The following is a 26058-nucleotide window of genomic DNA, read 5'->3' on the forward strand; positions in this document are numbered from 1 at the left end:
CATCCCACTGAGGCCGACAAATTGATGGTGAGCACGCACCAATGTGGCCGGACAATGGTGCTGGGGGCCTGTGTAACCAGCCCGACACGTCCGACTGAGGCCGACGAAATGACGGTGAGCACGCATCAATGTGGCCGGAGGCAGTGCTGGGGCCCTGTGTAACCAGCCCGACACACCCCACTAATGCCGGCAGAATAACAGCAGGCCAGCCGCCTCGACAGGCACCAGCTACAGTGGTGAAATCTCTGTGCTGGGGCAGCAGCGGCCGCATGCCGCTGGCCCGACATCTTCGGGCAAAATGACATGCCGCTGGCTCGAGGTCTTCGGGCTTAGGTACCTGCACTATGTGGCCGGCGCTGGTACCAGAGGCTCGTTCAGATCCTTGTCAAGGACCTGGGCTTCACGGTTTGCGACGTCGACCAGGCTGTTTTCGTCAAGGTCGGCGACAGCGGAGCACGCATCATCGTTGTTGTTCATGTCGACGACTGCACGATTGCGGCAACATCTCTGTCTCTGGTCCACAGCTTGAAAGCCGGGTTGCGCAAGCACGTGGAGATTACTGACCTGGGTGAGCTCCACTGGCTACTAGGGATCGAAGTCCACCGAAATTGCGATGCTCGCACTTTGAGCATGGGACAGGCCTCCTACATCGACTCTATCGTCCGCCGCTTCAACTTCCAGGATGCGAAGCCCGTTTCCTCCCCGATGGAGCCGCATGTGAGACTGTCGTCCTCGCAGTCGCCTCAGACAGCCACCGAGCACGCGGCGATGCGCCACACGCCGTTCCGCGAGGCCGTCGGCTCGCTCATGTATGCGGCGCTGGGCACGCGCCCGGACATAGCATACGCCGTCTCGGCTGTGTCGCGTTTTAGCAGCAACCCCGGCGTCAGCCACTGGGATGCTGTGCGGCGCGTATACCGGTACCTTGTGGGCACACGCGACCTCGCGCTTACGTTCGGCGGCGACCCAGGCGCCCTTGTCGGTTTCACCGACGCTGACGGCAGCATGGCAGAAGATCGCCGTGCGATCTCCGGCTACGCTTTCATGGTCGATGGCGGCGCCGTGTCGTGGTCGTCGAAGCACCAGGAAATAGTCTCTCTCTCGACCACGGAGAGCGAGTACATCGCAGCGACGCACGCAACCAAGGAGGCCTTGTGGATTCAGACCTTCATTTCGCAAGTTTTCGGCGCGTCCGTCGCCCCCACCACTCTTTTTTCCGATAACCAGTCAGCCATCGCCCTCTCCAAGGACCACCAGTATCATGCGCGGACCAAGCACATCGACGTGCGTTTTCATTTCATCCGCTGGATCGTCGACGACGGCAAGCTCAGACTTGTCTACTGCCCGAGACTGGCTGTTCAGTCCAGGTGTGTCTCTTCTTGTCATTGTATGCGCTGCGTTCTTGTTTCTCCGAGAGTCGCTAAACAGGTACATATAGGGAGATGGGTTTTGCAAGGCTATGACTACAGCAACAGCACGATCTAGACACAAGGTCAGCTAACTCAGTCGTCGTGCGAGGAACGAACGCTAGTAATGTATTCACCTAGACACAAGGTCAGCTAACTACAAAGGAGTGTAAGTATGTGTATAGGTACGTCGGAATAGAATAAGTCTCACCTCAGTCGTCGTGCGAGGAACGAACGCTGAGGTGACGGTAACTAATTGTCTGGTATAAGTGCAAATCGGAGGAGATGCTCGGTATCGTACGGATCAGGTTTGCCGGACAGAAAAGCAAGGAAAAATCATATGCTATCACGAAAAGGAATGTCATGGAATACGAGGGAACGAAACGAAACGAACGTGCATGATATGTAACTGACATCTGTCAAATGAGCGACACGAAAACGGGTATATGCAAAGAAACAGGGCGTGGTAGTGCACCCGGCGACACGACGCCAGCGCTACCGTGACATAGACGCCGACATCGGATCCTGCTCGCGTCAGCCGATACACGCGTCGGCGTGCGCGACGCCTTGCGAAATCTAACACTCCCCCTCAAGGGGAGCGCAGGCCGAGCTGCGAAGCGAAATGCTTCACCTTCGGCGAGGGCAGGGCCTTGGTTAGCGCGTCGGCGATCATGTCGGCGGTCTCCCGCTCGTCGGCGTCATGCCTCAAATGCGCGGCCATGATTCGCAACTGAAGGGACCTCTCATGGTCGCCAGCATCGGCATATCACTGAGCCAGCACTCCCCATGCAGCGGTAGCTCGTGGCTCGATACGTATCACCTCTTGCATAATACGACTAGCCTCAGCGTTGTTTCCGTCGACATATGCCTGATTTCCCTCGCCGATAAGTGTACAGACCTGGTGCGATAGTGGAGGGCCTTGGTGACGGATTTTCTAACAGCGATGCGTTTGCGTCAATAAACATGTGTGCAAAGCTGCGGGATGTACAAGCCGGGATGGCCAGAGCGGAGAAGGGAAAGAGTCCCACATAGGCTAGATGCATACCTTGCGTGACTTCTTTCTCCTGACCCCAGACGCCTCGCGAAGGTCGTCATGAGACTCGGCATTGTGCTCTTCATTATTGATGACCCAGTCCCTACTCAGGAAGGAGGAGTCTCCCGCAACGTCGTTCGATATGCGGATGTTCTGCAGAGTCGACTGTGTATAGGCGGGAGAGGAGTGGTATGAGGTAGGGTTCATGAATGGAATGGATATTGAGAGTGCCACGTACTCAAAGTGTCCGTTGATTTCCAGCTGAACACCCTGAGGGATGCCTTTGACCTCCTCTTCATCTCCTTCCGAGCCATCGACTGAAGCTGCAGTCTCTGCGTCTTCTGAGTTGGTGGTGTCTTCAGGGTCTTCCGATCCCTCTGCATCGGACTGGTCGTCTGAGAGCCCATATTAGCATGCTGCACACAAAATAATATATCCTTACAGAATTGTTCTTTATCCATAATCACTTGGTGGATGGTCGACGCGCGTGGGGAGTCGCGCGGTATGGTGAGACGCGGGAAAATGCCGGAGCATCGGCGCGGGACAACTGTAGCCGAACTTGCGTCTTATCTTATCAGACTTCGTCTTAACACTGACCACAAGCACACCATCAATATGTGTCATGCTCGACCTTTCGTAAATGAGGTCACTTGATTGGCCATTGGGTCTTATGCGCTCGATCAGCAATATTGCAATTTTTCGCGTCTAACAGTGTAGCAAGCACCTCAACTCTAGTCGCTTATACAGTACGGGTATCGAGTCTCAGAGACCAATTATCACTTTGGCTCGCTAGTAACTTCCCTAACAGCTCCATCACTTACGACAAAGGCAGAAACGCGGGTTAATGTATGAGGCATCATCTTCAACCCATGCCCATTCCCAATGGCCACGCGGATTAGCATCATGATAATATCCAGTTTGCCGCCTTCTAAGCGCCGCATCCTCTTCATGTTGCTGCTCTGGCTCCTCATCAGAGTTAAGATCTTCCTCGCTCTTCCCAGGTGGTTCCCGCGCGTAAAAGAGACGCTTAAAATAAATGTTACCTTTAGCTTTACTTATCAACGATGGTACGAGGTGCGCATGATTTCACTGACCTCTTTTACCTTACATGTAAATACCCCGGTGGTCCGGCGCTTTTCAAGTTGACGAGAGTGAACCCTTTGGACACTCGCCTGCAGACCTTCCTGCTCAGACGATACCACCTTGAGTAGCTCCGAATTGCCTGTGTCTGAAGCTAACTGGGAGACGAAAAGAGCCTGGAGGAGCACATTTCGTATGCGGCACCAAATGCCATGAGGCTTGCCGAGAACGTCATCCACAGGAGAATGGCTCCCAGACGCGGATGAGGGTATGGCACATGCCTCTTCCATTTCCACGTCCAGGTCCATCTTCTCACGCGGCATAAAATCGCGAAAATAAGCAGATAGTAGTTTGGCGGTCTGTCGTACGCACGTCACGAATGGAATCGATCATGGCCATATGCGACGAGTGTGGTTTCTTCAAGAGCGTCGCTGGTCGCTGTGTTGATAAATTAATATGTAAACCATCCTGGTGGCATAGCTGGCGCTCTCGGAAACAAAAATAGACTTGCCTTGAGGAACGACTCCAATGAATCTACGCTGGCAGAGGGCACGGAAGTAGGAGATCTGTGGTCTACTTGAGTCGACAGGTTGGCTGGCAACTCTTTCCCTCTTGCACTGGTGCTCGCTGCATGGATTCCGAATCCCTTGGTATCATTCTTCAGGTGTTCAGAAATGGGTGAGTGAACATTCTTATCATGAGCGCTGCCTTGACGCACCTCACTCCCAGGGGCGCTCAGTGGCACAAGTAACTCATTATCTTCCGGCAATCCGTGAATTGCTGTGATCGTCTTGTCCAACAGCTCTATTGGGTACTCCGTCATAGGATCATGCATATCTGTACGTGACAGTCAGAAATACAAGTTACTGGTTATTTGGACCTTAAACGAATTTACTTACACTGGAGTCTCACCACAGCTTGTGGAGGATGTTCTATTTCTAAAACACGTTGAAGGTAATCATTGCGATATATTTCCTCGGCTATGGACCTGGCATCGTCGGCACTGCGGTACTTGATTGGTGGTTGTACAAGCCATTGGGTTGCACTGTGCACTGGTAGATCAAACTTCGCTTTTTCTAGTTGAGCTTCGAACTTGGTGAAAACAACGACCACGGGCACTTCAAGAACATCATGAGCAAGAGTGAGACAACAAATCACACATAATCCTCACGTTTACTTGAAACTTCGTTCATGAACGAGACCTCCACGCCCGAGAGAGGGAGTGTGTCGTTCATCGGGATACAAAACCTTGGGGAGGAAAACTTGAGCATATTCTAACGGAAGTATGAACTGAGCGCTCACCAGATAGCATGCAATCGCTCTGCTGCATAGGACTCAGACTCTCGCTCGCACATGAAATCACGAATCAGCCTAAAATCCCGCAAGGAGGTGCCTTTGAAAGTGTGAAACACAAATTGACTCCCAGGATAAGTGATTTGGTGGTGAATGTCGTGCATGCCACGCTGATGAGATTGGTCAATTCAATGTCATTAGTAAAACTTTGTAGTACGCGCACCTTACAAGACCTGAGAATAACATCATCATATTTGTCTTCAGCGAAGAAATTCAGAGCTCTTTCCTAGGGTTAACATGTAAACAAAAGTCGTCGATAGACTAGACGTAGGGAGGCACTTACTCGAAGGTCCCCTGAGAGCCCAGTAAGGCTTACCTACAGAGTTGAATCTATTTAGCTCAGATGGCGCGAGACGGGGATGCATAACGTACTGCTCGGCCTTCTGCGTCATAAACCAAGGGCTTTGTAGCGTTGTCGGGATTACAAATTCTACTCAGAAGTATGGTCTTCCCTGCGGTGGTCCTTCCTACAACCAGAACACGATATGCGGGGTGTACGTCGTTCATACTCCTCGAACAATTTGTAGTACTTGATACACCTTTCTTTATGTTATGCGACTCAATGTGACATATAATAACAAACTTACGGTTGTTCCCCGTCCTATACAACCACAGAGAGCAAGAATGGGGTCTGGGAGGGGAGACCAGGGAGACGGGCACGGTTTTACGAGAGCAGAAGAGCTGTGGTTTTCAGGCCTATTTTCAGGCCTATAAAACCACTGTCCAAAACGTGTTTAAAGTTCGCTGCTAGCCTATAATGCATAAAGTCCTTGAGGGCCCATCACCGCGCAATCTACTGTACATGAACGGCGGTTTAGGCAACATGATGTGGGGGTGGGGAAACTGCGCCTCTGGACGCTCATGGATTACGAGGTGATTTAAGCGCTCTTACTAGCTGTCTACTTGATATTATTCGGGCCAACAAGCTTATAATAGCGGCTACTCGGACAGCTTCGCCTAGGAAAGCCCAAGTCCTCCCGCTGCCTCAAGCACAAATCGCTCATTTCTGTCTACTAACCCGAAACTGCTACGTGTTGCTATGGCATCTTTACAATGAGCGTCCGGCTTCTATGTACGATGGGATGACCTGTGCGTGATGGGATGAATTCGCGCTAAATATACTTGATGGGCCTGCACGTCTACGTTCAGTCAGGTACGCCCTTACGTGTTGGCTCAGTAGATGAAATTATCTGTCAAAATTTCTGTTGGTAGGCGTAAAATGTGCAAGATAACTGTGGAGTAGTCCCGCCGAAAGTGAGCGGCGATTGATTTGAGCCTGGAGTTCAGGCGGAACATCGCTATGTCCAGCTGTCCAACCGCATTATCAACGTTGGAGATGATGCGAGCAATATCGGCTTGCTGATGAACTTCAGCACGGTAGGTGCCCTGGACAAACCTCTTCAACTGTGTCTCTGTAAGAATCTTGGTGAGCAACCGGGTCAGCTACTTTTAGTGCGTAGGAGGAAGCCGATTCATGCTGACGTTGATTTCCTGCTCAGCAGATCGAACATGCAGGTGTTTGGCTTTCTAATTGATATGCGGCTGGTGCCATGAATCCAGCAGACTCATTGATGCCATGAGATAATCCAGTACCATCGTGTTTGCGCCGCGCTGGTCGATTAGTACAAGGACCCAGCGATAGAAGGGAATCGACTACGGGAATTTTTACGTCAAAGGGGTTTCTTTAGGGCAGGCGCGCCTATCCAGCAGCCATGGCCCTTTTGTCGGAGATCAAGCATTAGTCTGCGATTTGAATGCCATTACCCAATATATATCGGACTTTATTTTGCATCACAGGCGGGAACCACATCAATTTCAGCCCGATTGGCAACACTGACATGTACACTCGTGAGGATAGCTGGATTCCGTGAAACTCTACATATTACCACAAGTACTCATTATCAGTGCCCTACATATCGTAGAAGCCGCCATATTACCAGAGACACGAGCAAAACCTTGTTCTCCCATGTGTCGAATCGTCATCTATCCACTCCCAATGTCCACCGTAACGCAGCGCATTCTCTGGAGGATCGCCCTTATGCTGGTTACTGGTATCTTTGGATACTCTGTCGCGCTTTTCTTGCTGGGAGTCGGTATCGCTGCCTTCGTCGCCGCTACTTTCCCTGGACATGAAACGGGAGCGGCGCCGATTGTCTGGAGCGGTCCATAGGCGCTGTTAGAGAGTGCGATTTATGTTAGTATAAGAAGTATTGCCTGGTTCAAACAATCCGACTAACTTCTTTGGTTTTGCATGTGTAAATGACTACAGGCTGGAACGCTGAGCGAATATGGGAAGTTGCGTGCTTGTATTTTTGCCCAATACTCCCTTTAAAGTGCATGGACTCATCGGACTCTGCGGATATTTTTTGTTCCTTGGGTGTATGCGCAATTTCCCTAATCCGTCGCAAGAAAGCTCGCGCATAGGACGAAAGGCTACTGCCAGTGCTATTACTGTGCTGGTCTTCGACATCAGCCCTGCTTATTTCTGAGATGTTCTGTGATTTAGGTCATGACAGATTCAAGGGTGAGATTGACAGCAATAGCACGTACATCGCCAAGTGAAGTGACCATAGCCGCGTGGGCACTGACTGACTCAGACCGCTTTGTAGGTACGGCCGATCTCTGTGAATGAGCTGATGAGTCCAAGGAAATTTATCAATAATGCAACGTACATTGAGCCATGATTCCATTGAGTCGACACTAGGATTTCGGCCGCCTTCTGGTTTGGAGTTGGTCGGCGGCGAGCCTGCCACAGTTGCACTCGTGGGATTTGAGCGCCCGTCCGAGCCGCTTGCGGAGGGAATGCTAGCTAGACTGTCTGACGAGCTTGTCGATGGAGCTGTTACATCTGTCCCAGAGCGAGGAATTGTATCTCCAGATCCGTAGACAAAGGTCGTGTTTGTGCGGGTGCGCAAAGAATGGGGGATGAGGTGATGGTTTATGTACCTGTGAGGGCCAACGGGGTTGTGCAAGGGACGCTGTTTCCTGAAGGTAAACATATCAGCAGAAAACCAGTAACTCTCGCCCAAGTCTTTGCACCACGTTGGGAGCTCGCCGATGGGATCCGGGATGATGGAGTGGGAAAGATGTGTAGATATGGGGTCGCTCTGGGGTTCCTCTGGCGTTGAGGTGGACCTCGTCCATATTAAAGGTGGGAACGACACGGGAGGAGGTGTCGTGTCGTTTAACCACAGCAAAGACGACGAGGAGTTCCATGCTCTGTCACCCCATGGTATGCTGTACAGAGAGGAAGGTGCCGTAGCCCTGATGAACGGTATAGATTCTGTCGAGTCACTCATCGGATTATTTATAGTGTACCGCTCGCCGGCGGGATACCCCACCGAATCCATCAAAGACCATCCCATATCTTGCCAAATATTGTTATGTTGTTCTTCCCCCTCCTGTAGCAGGGGCTCATTTTGCTGTACAACTGGATTAGCTTCTGCCATCTACTGCTTGAGTTGAGTGAGAGAGAAAGGCTTCGAGTGTGTGATGGTAGTTGATTAATCGGAAGTGCCTGCTGGCGCTACGGAGTCGTACGGTGACGAAGACCTCGGGTAGGGAGAGATCGAGAAGACAGCCCAAAGGCTGCACTGGAAGATGTGTTTTAGCCATGCTATGCTGTGAGCGTGAGAAAGGCGCCAGAGCCTCGAGGCAGTGATTGCGATGAACATGAGATCTTGAGGTGGCACCAGGTGTGTTGCACCGATATGCTGGCTAGATAATCACTTTCATTGAGAAAGTAGAGGATGTCTCGAGAGGAAAGACGCGTCTGCTCTAAACATGTTCTGTCAAGTTGAAGCAAAGTGTTGGGTAACCCTAAACCTAAAGCTCTGTAATTGTGACGTAAAGACGTGTGTGGCTGTGCTAGGAACTAAACGTGCCTGCTGTCCCTCTGAGCTGCGGCTGTTTGTCTGTCTTTCTGTCTCCCGGGTCTTTCTTTCCTTTCTTCTCCTTTCCTCTCCTTTCCATGAGCAACGCGCACAAGCACTCGACATTCCCTCGCTGGAACAATCGACTCAAGCGCAAAGAGCTCACACCCGCCACCCTCACTTACACCTTTGCAGAGCCCACACAGGCAGACCAGGCTCCCGCCGAGAAGGAGAAGACCAGGGAGAGGAGCAGGCAGCTCTTGCGCAGGAGCAGTAACGCGTCTGTTTCTGGGAGCATCCATACTTTCCGTGGCATGAGTCATAAGCAGTCTGGGGATACCCTCTCTGTCAGAAGTGGCTACGGGGATCTAACTGCCAACGACGACACAGCAAGCATACGATCAGTTGGGCGAGCGTCAATCTCGCCGGCTGGAGAGCCTGTGTCAGAAACACAAGACGATGTGACTGAGGGAAGTAGGACTCCTGGTGAGTCTACTCATGATTGTCGTCTCTGCTTGGGCGTTTGGTAGCTGATGACGAACGTGCCCCAAATCAGTCACGTTCCAGCAGCCGCCCGCGGCAGAGCGTGTCCCGCTCCTCCCAGCACCCACACCTGCGCCCGCGCCTGATATTCCGTTATCTCCTACATCTAATCCAACGCCGGGAGCCCCTGCGGAGGCACAACCGTTGGTGCCACCACCATCCCAGTCTGCGCCGGCCCTTCCTTCCGAGAGTGGGACCCCGGGCGAAGCTGCCATTCCCGACACGTCCAACCACGACACGATACGCGCACGTTCAACCAATAACCCTGCCGCGAACGCGAACGCGGCCTCTTCATCATCTTGGTTCCAGCTTTTTACTTGGTCGAAGGAGGCTCTCCCGGAGACAAATAATTCAGTGCCTATCGCGAGTACGAGTGCAGACGCAGACGCCAGTAGCGCGGTTCCACCTCAACCCCTGTCCCATCCACACCCACACCCACACAACCCCGTCGAGGACATGGTCTCCAAGGGCGCACCTGCCGCGCCCCAGCCGACCGAGGTCGATCTCTCATTAACAACCGCACCATCTACCACACCGCGCGACGTTCGCATTTCCCCATCCCCACCGTATCTATCAAAGATCAGCACGTCCACCTTCGACTCAACACGCCCACCGCACTCCTCGCGCCCCTCGATCATATCAATACCCTCGTCAGTGGACGAAGAAGTACCCGTTCTCTCGCCCTCCGTGCACTTCCCGCCGCCTACGATCGGCGGTCCTCCTACGATTACACATGGGCAGGAAGAGAGCGAGGGATCTGGGGGAGGGAGGAGGAGAACGCAGAGCACGCATACACTCAACCCGAGCACGAGCCGGTTTATGCTGAGCATTCCGCTGCTCGGGAGGCCAAAGGTGCCGTTAGACAAGGCCGTGGCTGCGGCGCAGGCGGAGGATATCCGGGTGACGGACGGAGAGGCCAAGGACGAGTCCAAGGCAGAGGAGGGCGAGAGGAAGAGGCGAGAGCAGGGAAGCGAGGGGACGCGTCGTGGTGCGTTATACATCCTTTATTTTTGCATCGATTATAAACTGACGGCTATGATAAAGACGACACGAAAACTCCATCAATGGTCGGGATTCAGCCCGAGCCAACATCCTCTACTTTGACTACTGCTACCTCTTCCAACCTACCGCCTGCCCCTCCCAACTCCACGATTGACCTCCCGAACGCTGGTCTCTCTGCCTCTGTCCCATCCGACCCTGTTCCCCCCGATGCTACCACCACCACCATCGTCACCAGCGCCAGCGCCGCCTCTTCTTCCAACCTCAATACCACCAACGAGCCTGCGGAACAAGCCACATGGTGGGACTTTTTCTCCTGGAAGGCTACTACGCAGGAGTCTGCGCAGCCAGCAGCGGTGGCGGCGACAACCACGGATGAAACCTCTGAGGCGCAAACGACCAATGCCGATGTGACGGTGCCGACGGAAGGAGCAGATGAGCAATCGTCTGTCGCCGCAGAGCCGTCTGCCTCTCCCGAGGTGACAGTTGAAGGAATACCGACTGGCGATGATCAACCCCCGCCCCACCCCCAGCCTGAGCGCGCACCTGCAGGACGCGAACGCTCGTCCTCCGCTCCGCCTACGTCGCCCATTCTCGACCGCAAGAACCCGGTCGACGAAGGCAAATTGAGGGCGCACGAGGTGGACGTACTCTCGGCACGTTCAGCGCAGAGTCAGCAGAGCCAGAGCGCGTGGTATGCGCCGTGGGGGTGGTATCAGTCTTCGGCGTCGCTGCCTCCCTCGGGTGAACCAACGAACGATAGAGATGACAAGGATGGGAAGGACGTTGGCGAGGCCGACAAGGCCGAAGGAAAGGCGGATGAATCAGCGACGGGACCAACGCCGAGCAACGCCGAGTCTAGCGCCCAAGCTCAAGGCCAAGCCAAGACGGAAGATGCTAGCGCCTCCGCTCCCGATGCGACCGCATCCTCCACCGCAGCCACTACTGCAGACCCGGCGGACCCGAGCGGCGACCCCGCCACCGCCCCGTCTTCTACTTCGTCGGGGCAAACCCAATCACAGACTCGGAGCGCGTTGCAGATGCAGAACCCGATCGAGGCGTCGGCGAGCACGAGCCGCTCCGGCTGGATCGCCTTTTTCTCGGCGCGCGGGGCTGCGTCGAAGCGGATTACAGACGGGTCCGAAGCCCAGGAGAAAGAGGGGGAGGGCGGGAAGGGGGAGATGGAGGTTATGGATCTGGATTTGGACGAGGATGGGAACGAGATTCAGGGTGCGGGTGCGGTGGGGAGTGGAAGTGATGCGAAGGACGGGAAGGATGATCAAGGGACGGTTAAGGGGAAGGAGGCGCAGCCCAGCGGGAGCAAGTTCGCCACGCCGCAGGCCAAATCTCCCCGCCCTGCTTCACCAGCCGCGTCGCAGCGGCCTGACTCGCCGGCCAATTCGGTCTTGTCCGACAAGGACGCTGCGAAACGCAAACACACGTCCTCTATTATCGCGGGCGACCGTGCGCCGTCGCCTGCGCCATCCAAGAAATCGAGCAACGAGAAGGTGAAAGGCGACAAGGACGTGCCGCGCCCGCCGAACCTTATCCTGCCGACGTGGGGGGATACATTCCATCTCCCGCCGCGCTCGGTCGTCCCGCCGTCCTACCTCAAGGCTAGCGCCAGTGCCAGCGCAAAGGCGGGCCAGGGGCAGGAGAGCTCGCTCGCGATGGCGAAGAGCGCTGCGCTTAGGTTTGTGTCGAAGGCGATATGGGCGCCGCTGGAGCCCTCTGCTGCTGCTACGGACCATCATGGTCAGGCTCATGGTGTAGGCGCTGGACCGGGGATGAGTAAGGCGAAGGGGAAGTGGAAGGCGTATGAGGAGAGTTTGCCCAGGGCGTATGACGTGCTCGAGGGGAAGATATCTGCAGAAGGAGCGGGCAATGTGTTGAGTAACGCTGGGGATGTGTTGAAGGGCGCGAAGAGGGTTGTGGTTATTGGAGTGCACGGGTGGTTCCCTGGTATGTCTTTCTTCGTTCTGTTATAAGGGTGTCACTAATACAACACTTTGATTTTCTAGGTGCCGCGATCCGTACCGTCCTCGGCGAACCCACAGGGACATCCGCCAAGTTCACATCGATGATGACACAGGCGCTCGAGCTCTTCCAGGCCGAGCACGGCGTGCGCCTCGACAAGGTTACGTCGATGCCGCTCGAGGGCGAGGGCACGATCGTGAAGCGCGTCGAGCGGCTCTACGCGGCGCTCACGGGCAACAAGGAGTGGATGGACGATCTACGCGAGGCGGACGTCGTGTTTGTGGCTACGCACTCGCAGGGGTCGATCGTGTCGACGCATTTGCTGGATCGCCTGATCAGGGATGGGTATATCCGGACGGAGGGAAATGGCGATGCGGGTGCCAGGCCGGACGGAGAGGATGCCAGCAGGAACGGGAGCGTGACGCAGAGTGGCGGCGCGGACGCCTCGCTCCTCGGCGCCGCGTCCGCTGTCGCGGGCGGGGCGATCGGGATCGTTCCCGGGCCATGGCGTGGGCGCGGTCAGGCTGCTTCTCAAACGCAAGCCCAAGACCCGTCTGGCACGACAGCTGAAGATGGGAAAAGGAGGAAGCCGCACCGCGTGTGCTGTCTGGCGCTGTGCGGAATTCACCACGGGCCGCTGCGGTACCTGAGCACGAGCTCGCTGCTGCAGCCGTACCTCCAGTACTTTGAGAATACTGCGGCGAGGGAGCTGTTTGAGTTCCAGGTGCGTTTGCCTTTGTCAAGTTGCTGGATGAGGATGGTGGCTGATTGTTTCGCAATTAATTTGGTTTGGTTTGGTTTTTCTGTTCGATGGCGTTTTCGCGGACTGGTTTTGGGGTGCGCGCGCGCGGCGTTCTTTCTCGTGCATTCGTCTGGATATACTTTTTGGCGGCATTTTCGCGAACTTCTCTGGCTGTGCCGCTCCCCAATTTGTTCTGGCGAACTCGTCTGGCTATGCATTTTCAAAATCGAACGTTCTGGGATGGGGTTTGCGTGTCTGCAATGCGCACCTGTGATTCGTCTCTGCAATATGTCTCCACGATCTGTTTCGTAATTTGTGGAAATCGTCCCTGCAATGCGCTCCTGATGCGTACTTGTCGCCCGTCTCTGCCGCTGTTGTTGGGCCGTTCACGTTCTAATTCTTGTGATGCCGGCGTGGTTTGGACGATATTTCTCCGGCCAATGCATGGTGGTCGTGTGTTCTGGATGCTCTTGATTGGGTCTTGATGATCATACGAACGGCGGCGGTGACGATGGCTGCGCGATGCATGACCAGAACACGGAAAGCTCAATATCCAAAGAATATCTCGCGGTCCTGCAGAATGTTCTACACCACAAGGTCAGTAATTCTTTTGTTCTTGGGATGATCACCATCTCTCTATCGCTTCATCTTCCTTCTATTCGCATCTCTTCGCATCTCTTCGCTTTGCTTCCTATCAGTGATGGTACTTACGAATGGATCCTTTCTTCCCCTTGTCTCACACAATGGGGCACAGGTCAAGATGGTATACGTCGCTTCGCTCAATGATCAGGTCGTAGGCCTCTATTCGGGTCTTTTCACCGCCGTCTCTCACCCCCTCATCTTGAGAGGACTGTACATCGATGGCGATGCATATCAGTGCGTCACCTTCCCTTGTTCAGTCATAGCCCATTTTGTGTGGGCGATGATCCGCGGTCTTAGCTGACTTACATTTTATGCACTGGCTTGATATGATTGATTGTGGTGGTTGCGTGTGGTACCATGTACAGCTCGTCGGACTTTCTGTCGAATCTGCTTGTACTCCTGCTCCGCATCCGTAACGCCGGGCTCTCCGACAGTGGTTTGCTGACACACCTCAGCGAGGCGACCGCAGGTTCCCTGAATGGGATTGGCCACTCGACGGTATACGAGGAGATCGCAACATTCTCGCTTGCCGTTAACTACCTCTTTCTCACCGACGACGGTCCCCGTTGGAGCACACAGCCTAATGCTTCATCCGGACGTGGAACAAAGGTTCAGGACCAGGCGCAAGAACAGGGACAGGATCTCGTGTTTACAAGCGAGCCGTTTGATGCCCTCAAGGAGCAAAATGATTACGAGATTCCGTGGGCCCTGCGCGACCTCATCGCAGACGAGGACGTCGCGCGGTTGTTCTCGGATGACTTTATCCGGCTCCGAGACGCGTTCAGAGACTGGCAACCCAAGACATCGATTCTTAGAGACGTGAAACGCAAGCTTCAACCTATCCAAAGATTGTCTTCCGCCGTGCTCAACGCATCCGGCTCGCCACCAAGCTCTGGAGGGTCCTTGAGCAGGCTCTGATTCTGTTCATCGTCGCGCGCACCGGTCGTGTTCGGATGTCCTCGAACACACAGGCTGGGTGAGGTGAACAACGAAGGTACGTGCTGCGTTCCCTTGCTCCGTGATGTTTTGGCGTTTATTTTGACATGGTCACTGCTCCCGCACAGGTACCCGGAGAGCGATGCTCCTCCCGGCGACCATCGGTAACTCGGTGACCTGACTTACATTTTCTCGTCGATCCCGCGCGACACCAGGCGACGCGGCTCTTGTCATTGGCTCCAATCGTACGCGCCAATCATTCATTGCGCCGCAAGACTACTCTGCCATGGTTTTCTTTCCCACCTAATCATTTTTTTTTTCATTCGCTTAGTTTCAACGACCAGTCACACACGTACACTCATACCACACTCTTGTACACACGCAGCATCATCATATCATCCTGGAGCAAGCTCAGCCCAAATGTATTATTTTGGAACTTAATATCATCTCGCCGTGCAGTGCTTCGTTTCGTTTGCATCATTGGAAATATGTCTGCCACCGCAGATGCCAGTAGGAATGATCGAATGTGATTTTGGCCGAATGTATGATCAACTTGGACCCTGACAAAAGCTAGCAAACATCAGATCCGGAGTTAGACCGGAATGTATTGAACGCGAGTACGTTTTCAGAACAGGGACATACTAAAGCTGTGAACACAAACAAAGTAGCGACGCGTCTTATTGGATCCTAAATTCTCCTTTTGAAACATTTGCATCTCCGCGAAGGTCGGTAGCTATTTATACAGTCCTATACAAAAAGTGCGAACAGGGTACGTAAGCGTCAATCGAGCGCTTCCAGTTCGTTCTTGTCATCGTTGGGACATCCAGCAGCACAAGCGAGATAGATAGTCATACATACAAAATATACATGGGTGGGAGGTGCAGAAATGTCTTTTCCCGTCAAAAAATGAGTCGTATCAGACCACATTAGCGGTGTCTTCCGATTTCTCCCCTTAATCGTACACAAGGTACCTCAAGCTTCTTGGCTTTAGCGGTACTCGGCACCGCAATCACCAACAGTCACGATCATCCGGTTGCTGTTCGAGCGGTCCTGGACAGCCTGGATGGTGCGGTTGTCGTCGTCGGTCAGTCTAAAGCCGTAGACGTGCGCGTTGTCGCCAGGATGCTCCGAAATGCCCAGTCGGGCCCCTACAGGCGTTTTAGCACGGTTTCATGGGAGAACAAATATGCAAGGGGCACGCAGGAATGGTGTGGAATGATGGTGGTGTGATATATGAAGGCGGAGATGGGAGCTGCAGACGCACCAACAAGCACAGCGCCCACGAACGCATGGTCCAGCACCCAACGAGTCGCGATGTTGGCGATGCTGAGCCCGCCATGGCGGTCGCCGATCGCCCTAAGCACCGCCAGAAGCTCCTGGAAGAGTTTCCAGTCTCCCCACGCCTTCAGGATCATGTCGAGATACTGCATGACGCCCCGTTAGCCACGGAACGCATGGGGCGAGTTATCAAGAAGGACGTGAGACATCAAGAACACGACGCTAAGCGTTAAACGCCAAGAGCGCAGTGTCGTTCAGACACCACACAACAGACAAGCCGTGGGGATGTCGAGCGGGATTATTTTAAATTTCAACTTACCTTGCGTTGCGACGGCGTCAGCGTTCCAGAGTAAAGATCGGGTTCTGGCTGGTTCAACCATTTGTCCGCCAGGAAGCCTCCACACTATGACGGGCGAAGGCACAGGCCGAAGTTTCACGGGGAGCGATGAAGCGAATGTGAGAATCGTATGATACAACAGCTGTAGTCGATTCGACCCACCAGTGTTCCATAAGTCAGCAACTTCACATTGTGACGGAGGCAAACGTCAGACATGCCATGCAGGGCCCGGGTGTCGATGACAGAGAACTGCGGCGAGGGAGATATCGGATTCAGAAAATGCGTAAAACGAATTTTTCGCGCGGAGAAAGAAAAAATTGGAGAAAAGAGAAGTTTCCTTACTGGCACTTGATTTGACACGATGAAGCCCGGACCGAGCTGCGTGCATATCTCATCGGTCCTGATTGCATCGAAATTGCAGAGCCCAACAGTCTTGATCAGACCTTCGTTTTGGAGGTCTTGGAGGATTTGCAAAGCATTTAAGTAGTTCTTGTCTGAATAGTCCTGCCAATGGAACTGCGGTGATCGATATCAGACTGGTAAATCAGAGGCCCACACAGGACTACGGTAAGTACCTGTAGGAGGTCGACCTGTGTGGTCTTCATGCGCTCCATGCGCTCCCTCACAGCCGCCTCCACGACTTCTCGAGAGAGCTGTGTGGGCCGAAAGACACACCACTTGGTGGCACCAAGCACATCTGTGGGCGATGACAGAGATGCTCTGTATTGCCCCTGGTTTATCGAACATCAGAGGGTCCTATGACTTCGTCAACAAAAATGCGGTGGCTCACAAACAATATCTCCGCGCTTCCATAATGATCAGCTGAAAGATGCGTCAATAAAGGCTGTATATGGCGGGGCTAACGGTCAGAACAAGCATACCCTGTCAGTGCAGTCGAGGTGATGGTCCAGAAATGGGGGAGAAAACAAAGTTGATAGATAGCATTATCAGCGAGCGATACCTGGGATAGAGGAGCCAGGCGGCTATGTAATTTGCGCACCATATCTGTGAATACAAGAATAAGTTTGATAGATACTCAAGTTAGCTCGAACACCCCGAGACCAAGGCCACGACTCCAGTGACCCGTGGCGCATGATCATCTGGGGCTCATTATGGAACTCACCAAAAGCATTGAAGCCCAGCTCGACATGGCGTGCCATTGCCTGCCGGATCTTCGCTGCGGAGGCGCTACCCCAGGCGTTGCCAGAAAGCTGCCACAGACCGACCCAAAGCCTAGGCACAGTGAAAGGGCCAAGGGTAAACGTCTCGCGTGCGTGAGCCTGGGTTTGGCCTACAACAGTCGTCATTTAGTCGAAAAAGGGAGGTGGTTGAGAATATAGGGAGGCTGAGGGGCAGTTGACGACTCCTTGACGGTGCCTCGTCCGGCTTGCCATTTAAAATAAATCAATCGATCTCCGTCCCAAAGTTGTGCTCGGAGCTGGATTAACCAGATTTACCCGCACTGGCTGCTTGTCAGAGCTCGGCGAATACTTTGATAGACAGACATTGCCTCTTCCAGATTGTCGGATACCGCCCAGGCTGTTGCTGGACTGCAAGCAGTTTTCGGAGTTGTGGTTGTAAAGAAGGAGCGAACCGTGTGGGCGATCCGCACTCACAGCCCAAACTGTCCCGCTTTACAGACGCGGGGCCGCGCCGGTAAACATGGAGGCCGTCGCCGACCATTCGGATATTGACATAGCGGTTCAGCATTCTTATTCGTGCCGATCTATGAACATATTGAGGCGCTGTTGTCTTGTCATCGTGAGGGAAACTATTAATTTGGGGATCCAAGTTGTCCGACTGATGGCGATCCCCTGTTGACTCGTTTTTAGTCGCCGACGTATTTGAATCATGTTCATCGCCTGCCTGATCACCGGTGGAACTGCACTGGGACGACCCCCTTAAATAACCTCAGCATGACCATCTCTCATACCTCTTCTCCACACGCACCCTTCAGCTCAGTTCCCAAGATGCCCGCTCCCGAAGTCTCGAGTCTACAGTACGACAACAACGTCAAGACCCTCGGCCATGTGTGAGTGTGCTGCTCTAAAGCAAATAAACCAATAGGGGCTAACCACAAGCTTTAGCAACCTTATGGTGCGTCAGGAGCTGCTGTGTACTCGCTAGTCTCAAAGACTGAGGTCGATCCTCTAGGTCGACACATTTATTGCCAATGCGACATTAGAAGAGTGAGTGGTGACTTCCTTACTTGTCACTAGCGGCGCCTTGTTCACGCCGAAGCCCTTCCGTGTGCCGTGCTGTGCTGCATGCACCGCGTCCCGCCTGCAACTCATCGTCTCCCCCGCGCGCCAATCTCGCTCCCACCTGCGCCTCCGCCCGATCTCTGCCACAGCCTGCGCGCCATCACACGCACACTCCTCGCCACTGGTTCACCAAGCCTCGCATCGGCATTTACCGCCGCGGCGCGCGCCCGCTTGCGTCAGACTGGAGCCCGTCGGCTCGCTAGCTCCAACAGCCTGTTCGCTCCTGGTGCCGACGGATTCGACCCTGTGCCTACGTCAGAGCTGCACAGCGTCCTCGCACGCGCGAGATCGCTATACGGGGCTGGCATGGGCTTTGCTAGTCTCGGCGTGCTCTATTCCGTCGTCTCGGCTACGGTAGGCCTCCGCTGGGAGACGGACGGCGATATGGCCGACGCACTGGCGGTCGTCGATGCGGATATCACACAGGCTATTCAGGTATGATCTTCCTGTGCTATCATGCTCCATGGCCATATGGTCGCTTGGCGCACTGTGTGCAACGGTTAAAGCTGATGCCGATGATCGAACAGAGCTGCAAAGAAGAGCTGGAGGGCAACCGGGTGAGCGATATGGGAGCCGCGCGGGAGGTTGTTGGCCAAATGCGGTCGGCGGTGGAGGAGAGTACTCGGGATGTGCAGGGGTGGGGTGGGGAGTTCCCATTCGATCGGGCTGCATGCAGCATAGAATACTGGAAATTCTGATGAGCCCAGCGCAGCATACCGTAGCACTATACCAATATGAATTGTTCGTTGTCCTAAAAGCACTGTCCCTGTCGCCTTAGTGTCAATCACCAGCGTAATCCAATTTGAGTGGGACAACACCAATAGCCGCCAACCCGCGAGAACGTGTCACAGGGATGAAGGAACAGGGTCCAGGGAGGAAGTACGTGGGGAAGCCTGGAAGCATATGGACTAAGGAAGCAGACGGCAACTTGTTTAGTGAACGGGTCCCCGGTAACTAGACAATTTGCAGATATGCACCTGCTTGAAGGGGATGCGGCTAAAGCCTATTCTCGGGGTGACAGCGGAAATTAGGGAGGTGAGCCAGCTGGCACTTGCTAAAACACATTTAGGCAACCTGATTGCCTGCTGGTAAATCAGCTTGGTCACAACATGCCGTTCAAGTTGCCGCGGCAGTAGCCGTGCCAGTGGTGGAAAAAATACACGTACAAGTGGTTTGGTCACACGATTTATCGTTTAGGTGGAAGTTGCCGTGTTGGAGTGTGTACCTGGTCGGTAGCCCACACTGAACCTAGAGTAATATAAGTGGCAGTGAGAAGGTGTAGCGACAATCTCCCTTATGACAAGCCTGAGAGTCCGGAACGCAACGACTGCCTCGTTTCACATGCAATTTCTTTCCGCAGGTCAACGTCGACACAGCCTTACACTTTGTAAAATGGAACGGCTGCGTCAGCAAGGGGCAAGCTAGTTTCGGAAAGCTCCGAATAGCCGCTCACCGCATGTCGAGGCTATGGCAAGAAATTGGTGGCGTTGGAGGAGTCGGATTTGCGGCGGTTGATCAAGTCAGTTGCAAACCTTCCTTGTACCACTTAGATCCCGGACGTAGGCGAATGCCTGACTGAGATTATCCCCCGGAAGGCGCGTGGACTCACACGTGTATCACTCTGTTCGCCATGTTCTCGGACTGAAGGTGCGCATCAGATTCGATGGAGCCTAACGACTGTTTTCTCGGGGCTCGACTTTGGAGTTGTCTGATGGGCGGTAAGTCCCGTACCTGTATTAAAAATCCTCCGAAGAAATGCAGATAGGCAAGTACACTGCACGCGCCCAAGCTGCACGACATAAGCAAACTTAATATCAACAGCAGAAAAGAAAAGCACCTCCTAGTTTCGCGTTGACTCTGAGTGTGGTCCTTGCTGACCGATGATCGTCTGCGATTGTCTCCACTGTGTGCCGCGGAAATCTCCATGCATTCGCGAGAACGTGCCTGACGCACACGAACGCCGGCTTTGTCGCATGGAATGGGCTTATGATAGAATTTGAACATGATGTCCCGAGCCATGGGGATGGCGCGGCGGCGTCTCCCGGTTTCCCAAGAGAAAGTATGATGACATAGTTTCAGATCCGAACGCGTATTCATCCGCAATCGTATAGATGGTAGTTTTTCATGAGTCTTCTCGTAACGCGTTTTAGTCACTGTATACGCGCTTATCGGCTACCTTGCAGAAATACGTGGCGTTCGGCTTTCAGATTGGCAGTAAACGAGTCTGAATTGTCAGCGTTGGAGCAAAGTTTTAGTGAGGGACTTTTGACTGTAACAAAGCACGTTAGACCACAGCCAGTGCAATATCTAAGTACTATATGTCGGCGCTCACGAGTGGCCGACGCCCCTCAAGTGGTGGCGGAAAACGCCAAGAAAACACTTATCTTCCGGAACATCCCTTCGGTTTTCATGGCAGTTCCTAGCGCCCCGAATTAGTAGCAGACATAGGGCATGCGCCCGACACTACCGCGGCATTGAACCAGCGCCTACAGACCCAAGATGGGGGTGCTTGGGACTTTGGAAGTGCGCAGAAGGATGGAAGACAAGTCCACACTTACGACGCGTGTGGGTCAGTCAATTCGCCGCAGTGCTCCCGTGATAGAATTGGTGTTCTTGCTGTATGCGCATGCTACATGCCCGTGTAAGCGGTCGTGCTGTGAACGCAAGTATTTTCGGCCGCCAGGGTTCCAGATAGCGAAAAAAGGATCACTCCTCGCTGAATCCGTTGAAGGTGAAACGCGTTTACGGTGCCGGCAAGCCCATAGCCCCTAAACACATTGTGTCATCTGTGTGAAAGGTGAAACTTTGTATGTAGGGTGATCCCACCGAAACGTCAATGTCAGCGGCTTCCCGGCCTTTCAAGAAGTCATTTATCTGGAGCCCCGAAATCCTTTATATTCCTATAGATATAATTGATTTTATCACGTCGTTTGCTCATTGTTGGCCAAAGGGCAACCTAACTTACAAGACGTATAATTCAAACGAGTAACTCGAGTTTCGTAGGTGTGTTGACGCCAACTTGATGTTCAATGTGAGATCGCTTGTTGTGGGTAATGGCATGCTCATTGGGCTGACGTCAACGACAGGATAGAGGTACCCTTTCCCTATGTATCAGTGAAGATAGAAGAAAGATATACTAGTGGTTAACGCACTCGCGTTCATGACCTACTCTCCACGGCATGCTCGCTGCACATTCCTTTGGAGTGTCGGTTCATATATGCGCGTCAAAAACCGTTAAAAAGGCGCTCGCGAACCATCAGAATCAGCTATACGGGACCCAACGCCCGTGATACAGCACTGCAAAGCTCAGCAATAACGCATAGGGCTCTAGTTTTGTTTCCAAACTAAGCTGACCAACGCCAGTGAAGCAAACGCAGGGGCTGAAGCTTACCGCGATTTGACTGCTAACCCTCCTCGGCGCGTAACAGACTCTGCTTGGTCTGAGTGAGACAGCGAGAAACCTCGCGATGCGGTTCCTTGACATGTGGTCACTTGGTCGCGAAGGCGCACAAGCTCGCTAGGGGACCATCCGTGGTGGTAGATTGGGTGCACGGTAGAATGAAGAGCAAACGTTTCGTGGATGAGAGTGCGCTCTCGGAGATGAACGTTGCCGGCTTTGAACATATAATTTGACAAGTGAGTAGATGCGGTCGGACGCGTACATACGCTGACCGGGACCGTCCAAAGAAAAACCTTGGACAACGGTGCGCTCGTGGGAATTGCTCTTGGCGTTGCACGTGGCTGAATATGGATGTTTTGGCCGAAAACACGTCAAAACGCGTGCAAATGCTGAAATTAACGAGAATATTACTAAAGTTGGAAATAATCTTGACGAAATAAATCAAGATTTCGTTCAATAGTTCCACCAATGACAGCGGGGTTCCGGAACGGGAGATGAAAACGGTCTGATGACCAGAGGTTCCTTCTCTCGGTGCCCTCAACTCCATCGGTCTCGCTCGGAAATAGGAAGACAGAAGCTTCGTGCAACAGAGATATGTCAGTGACATGCCCATCGAGCAATATCGGTAGAAAATGAAGGCTAGAGGAAGAATTGTGTACGATTGCTGACGCGGTAGAGGTCTCAGTCTAACTCTGACTAACATGCTTTGTCAGGGCTTAGTAGGCCGCCGTGTCGTGGCTTGATGCATGATGACTGGATGGGCGAGTGTCCACACACTGGGGGCAATTGCCCATGTTTTCGTAGAAAACATTCAAAATGTTTTGAGGGTTACCTTCCCATTGGGCAGGTCACTTTCCAAATTTGGCATTTTTAGCAAAACATTTTAAATGTTTTTGACATGTTTCCCCTGGAAACATCGTCTAATGCCCCCAGTGACAGAACAGGTCCCGCGGTCTAGCTTTCTTCCCATCGCTTTATAAGCCCTCGTCGCCTATGTCAGTCTCCGCGCTTCATACAGTCGCCAACGGCCCAGTCGCTCTCGTTAACTCCCACCACCATGTCGGACAACAGCTCGCTGAAGACGATTCCCCCCGGGCCGGTAACGACGGAGAAAGCGGAAGCCGCCACCTCTGTGAACGCCAATGTAGATCCGCACCTGGTCACCCTATCCCCGGAGGACAACCCGCAAAACATGTCAACATTCAGAAAGTGGGTCGCCATCGTCGTCATCAGCTCTGCATCGCTGTGCGCTACCTGTGCGTCGTCAGTGGTAAGTGCATCACGGCGCGTTCTCTCGTCATATGTGGTATACTGACGGATCTTGGCTCTCTTGGGCGTCAGGCGTCGTTCACGGAGGCAGGTGAAGCCGCAACCTTTGGTGTTTCAAAAGAGGTGGCAATCCTGGGTATCAGTTTGTATGTTGCGGGTCTCGGTGTCGGACCTCTGTTTGTTGGACCCCTTTCCGAGGTATACGGTGAGTAACATGACGTCATAATCTTTATCATTGCTAAGGATCTTCCAGGGCGTAACATTGTGTACCGCGTATCGTACCTTTTATTCCTCATCTTCACTTTCCCTGTCGCCTTCGCACCCGATATCGGTCAGTCGAAGCGTGATCCAGACGCAGCGATCCGAATCTAACTGTGAATAACCTCCAGGTACTTTCTTGGCCTTCCGGATCTTGACCGGCTTCTGCGGATCCGCATTTTTAAGTGTGGCTGGCGGCAGCGTCAGTGACATGTTCGCCAACGAACATGTTGCAAAGTAAGTTTCAAGTAATGTGCTGAGCTGCCTAATCCTGACCCATGTTTCAGTCCGATGGCATTCTACACTATGTGAGTAGTTTCGAGAGTCCGCGTTGTTCACCATTGCTTAGAGCATTGCAGGTCACCATTTATTGGACCCGTTTTGGGACCTCTGTACGCTGGGTAGGTCTTATGTTACGCCGTAAACGAGTACTTGCTGACCACGACCTAGATTCATTAATCAAAACACGGACTGGAGATGGACATACCGCGTTCAGATCATCTGGATCTTCGTTGAGGTTATCATGTTGTTTGTGGTGAGTAATCACTCCTTTAGCAACTTGTCCAAGGCAAGGCACGCTTAGCATGTTACAGTTTGTGCGCGAAACATACGTTCCCGTGATTCTTAAGAGAAAGGCAGCGAGGTGAGTAATTTCAACTTGTCGTGCCGAAGGCGCGCAAAACTAAATATCTCGACGTAGGATGCGTAAAGAAACCGGTAACGATAAATATTACGCGCCCCTCGACCGACGCAACCAGAGTTTGCTCAGAGAGATCGTCGTTAGCTGCTATAGACCTTTCGGTAATCTCCTCTTGCCGAATAGGTGTAGCAAAGCTGAACCTTTCCTTGCAGAACTAATGATTTACGAGCGTATGGCCCTGCTGCTAAATACATGGTATATCGGCTACCTTTGCTTTCCTAATATGGTGTCATACTTATGCAACATGCAGGACTGCGCTACTACTTGGTATCCTCTACCTCACCTTCCAAGCTTTCCCGTACATCTTCGAGCAGAATCACGGATTCAACGTGCAGACCACTGGTCTGGCTTTCCTCGGCCTCGGCGTAGGCATAGTCATCGGGTCATTAACGCAGCCCTTCTGGAACAGAATTTTCGCGCGCGAGTCCGCGAAATATAACGGGAACCCGCCTCCCGAGTCACGGCTGATCATCGGGATGGCTGGCGCCATTCTGTGCCCCATCAGTACGTACCTCTGTTCGCGATGTATCGCCGTTGGCCTTTCTCTGACGATATTCTACCATAGGTCTGTTCTGGCTCTCGTTCACTACTTATCCTGCCGTCCCGTGGATAGTCCCCGAGCTCGCGTCGATCCCGTTCGGAATGGGGATGCTCTTCGTCTTCAACGCCGTTTTCACATATCTTGTCACCGCCTACCGGCCTATTGCTGCGTCCGCGCTCGCGAGCAACAGCTTTCTTCGGTCGTCATTCGCGGCCGCGTTCCCGCTATTTGCGGGCGCAATGTATGACAAACTCGGTACGGTCGGTGCGACGGCCCTCCTGGCCGGTTTGACGACGCTCATGGCGCCTCTTCCGTGAGTACTTATTTCCCATACATGGACTGATGCCAGTCGTAATGAAATATGTTTCTGACTTTGCACTTTGACCATATACAGGTTTGTCTTCTTCAAGATTGGCGCGCGCCTAAGGCAGAATTCAAAGTTCACAACACGCTAAACCGACCCTTTTTTACGCCTTGCATCAAACTGAGTCTGTAGGCCGAGACCACCATACGAGGGGTCACTGTTAGGGTCTACACCCTCGCCATCTCAACCCTACAGCCTATAGGGTACTAGATAATGCCCCTGCTCGGGTTTCAACGGTAACCCATATTAACCCGTGAACCTATCCCATCCCCTCGAATCTTCACGCCACGCCACGCCACGCCACCCACGCACCGTCGCAATCCCCAACTTGGTCTTGTCTGTTGCACCAGGACCTTCATCACCCTCATCATGGGCTCATACCTGCCTGCTTGCACTGGACATAGCGTCTCAATTTATTAATAGATAGAACTCATCTATACCATACACTAGCACCCACATCTGATCGTCTACATCCCTCGCACTAGCACATGTATACTCTGCTCTAGCCATCCAGTACCAATCGGGACACGTTTTAAGGCTTATTTGACGGAGATATAGAAGGTCCTTCGTTGGCTGTGGCTCGGAGAGGCGCAGGACCGACACTTCGGACTCGTGTGGCGTGCACAGGCAGGGTAGCACGGTAGATGAAGTCCCACCTCACCGACGCCTTTCTAAATTGACGTGCCTGCTGACTTGGTTGAGTTCCTTCTGAATGGAAGGCGCACCGAAACAGCGTTTTCGATTAACGTGGTTCCTATCTTCTTGAACCGGTGGGTTGGTGGGAGTATGAAGGTGTGAACAGTGTCTGCGCCGTGGGCCGATGGACACCAGGTCAAGTCATGTGCATGATGAGCACCTCACCAGGCTGATACTAACCGGTGCACACGCTCCTATCGCCAGAAGTACTCGAGCTTGATAGCCCGGGCCTGGGGTTACAACAGCGTCAAAATGCGTCACAGTGCAGTACTTACCCTTCGTGGCACGCGAACATCTTCGCAATCACTAAACGACCATCCGGCATGGACAGGGTAAGGGCAGGCCACAAGAGCCACATGACGATTGGA

At 53.2% G+C, this 26058-nt stretch overlaps 6 protein-coding genes across 6 annotated transcripts; 3 read left to right on the forward strand and 3 right to left on the reverse strand.

Annotated features, from left to right (window-relative positions):
• Positions 1-2546: 2546 nt before the first annotated feature.
• On the reverse strand, positions 2547-5697 carry CONPUDRAFT_77754 (uncharacterized protein; the record flags this gene model as incomplete). Its single annotated transcript, XM_007776831.1, has 11 exons — positions 2547-2592; positions 2678-2834; positions 3261-3465; positions 3534-3878; positions 4238-4356; positions 4419-4637; positions 5041-5098; positions 5156-5188; positions 5245-5339; positions 5460-5473; positions 5675-5697. The coding sequence occupies 11 exons, from the start codon at positions 5695-5697 to the stop codon at positions 2547-2549; spliced, it is 1314 nt and encodes a 437-aa protein (XP_007775021.1).
• Positions 5698-6805: 1108 nt separating this feature from the next.
• On the reverse strand, positions 6806-8321 carry CONPUDRAFT_77755 (uncharacterized protein; the record flags this gene model as incomplete). Its single annotated transcript, XM_007776832.1, has 4 exons — positions 6806-7045; positions 7110-7367; positions 7423-7494; positions 7545-8321. The coding sequence occupies 4 exons, from the start codon at positions 8319-8321 to the stop codon at positions 6806-6808; spliced, it is 1347 nt and encodes a 448-aa protein (XP_007775022.1).
• Positions 8322-8802: 481 nt separating this feature from the next.
• Positions 8803-15037, forward strand: CONPUDRAFT_132566 (uncharacterized protein). The gene is made up of 8 exons (XM_007776833.1): positions 8803-9230; positions 9301-10275; positions 10332-12248; positions 12308-12987; positions 13540-13602; positions 13760-13881; positions 14013-14641; positions 14712-15037. The coding sequence occupies exons 1-7, from the start codon at positions 8843-8845 to the stop codon at positions 14563-14565; spliced, it is 4698 nt and encodes a 1565-aa protein (XP_007775023.1). The 5' UTR covers positions 8803-8842; the 3' UTR covers positions 14566-14641; positions 14712-15037.
• Positions 15038-15318: 281 nt separating this feature from the next.
• Positions 15319-17505, reverse strand: CONPUDRAFT_147519 (Aldo keto reductase; the record flags this gene model as incomplete). Its single annotated transcript, XM_007776834.1, has 8 exons — positions 15319-15731; positions 15848-16007; positions 16181-16264; positions 16361-16447; positions 16541-16714; positions 16774-16929; positions 16989-17020; positions 17322-17505. 8 exons carry the CDS (start codon positions 17503-17505, stop codon positions 15571-15573), a joined length of 1038 nt encoding a protein of 345 aa, XP_007775024.1. The 3' UTR covers positions 15319-15570.
• Positions 17506-18168: 663 nt separating this feature from the next.
• Positions 18169-19206, forward strand: CONPUDRAFT_112910 (uncharacterized protein; the record flags this gene model as incomplete). The annotated part of the gene is made up of 5 exons (XM_007776835.1): positions 18169-18230; positions 18286-18295; positions 18353-18387; positions 18552-18897; positions 18990-19206. The coding sequence occupies 5 exons, from the start codon at positions 18169-18171 to the stop codon at positions 19158-19160; spliced, it is 624 nt and encodes a 207-aa protein (XP_007775025.1). The 3' UTR covers positions 19161-19206.
• Positions 19207-23054: 3848 nt separating this feature from the next.
• Positions 23055-25085, forward strand: CONPUDRAFT_66687 (MFS general substrate transporter; the record flags this gene model as incomplete). The annotated part of the gene is made up of 13 exons (XM_007776606.1): positions 23055-23132; positions 23204-23336; positions 23385-23462; positions 23521-23626; positions 23677-23697; positions 23749-23790; positions 23840-23921; positions 23983-24032; positions 24090-24190; positions 24242-24284; positions 24340-24593; positions 24655-24943; positions 25025-25085. The coding sequence occupies 13 exons, from the start codon at positions 23055-23057 to the stop codon at positions 25083-25085; spliced, it is 1338 nt and encodes a 445-aa protein (XP_007774796.1).
• Positions 25086-26058: the final 973 nt, after the last annotated feature.

The sequence above is a fragment of the Coniophora puteana genome (assembly GCF_000271625.1).
Source record: "Coniophora puteana RWD-64-598 SS2 unplaced genomic scaffold CONPUscaffold_18, whole genome shotgun sequence".
NCBI lineage: Eukaryota > Fungi > Basidiomycota > Agaricomycetes > Boletales > Coniophoraceae > Coniophora > Coniophora puteana.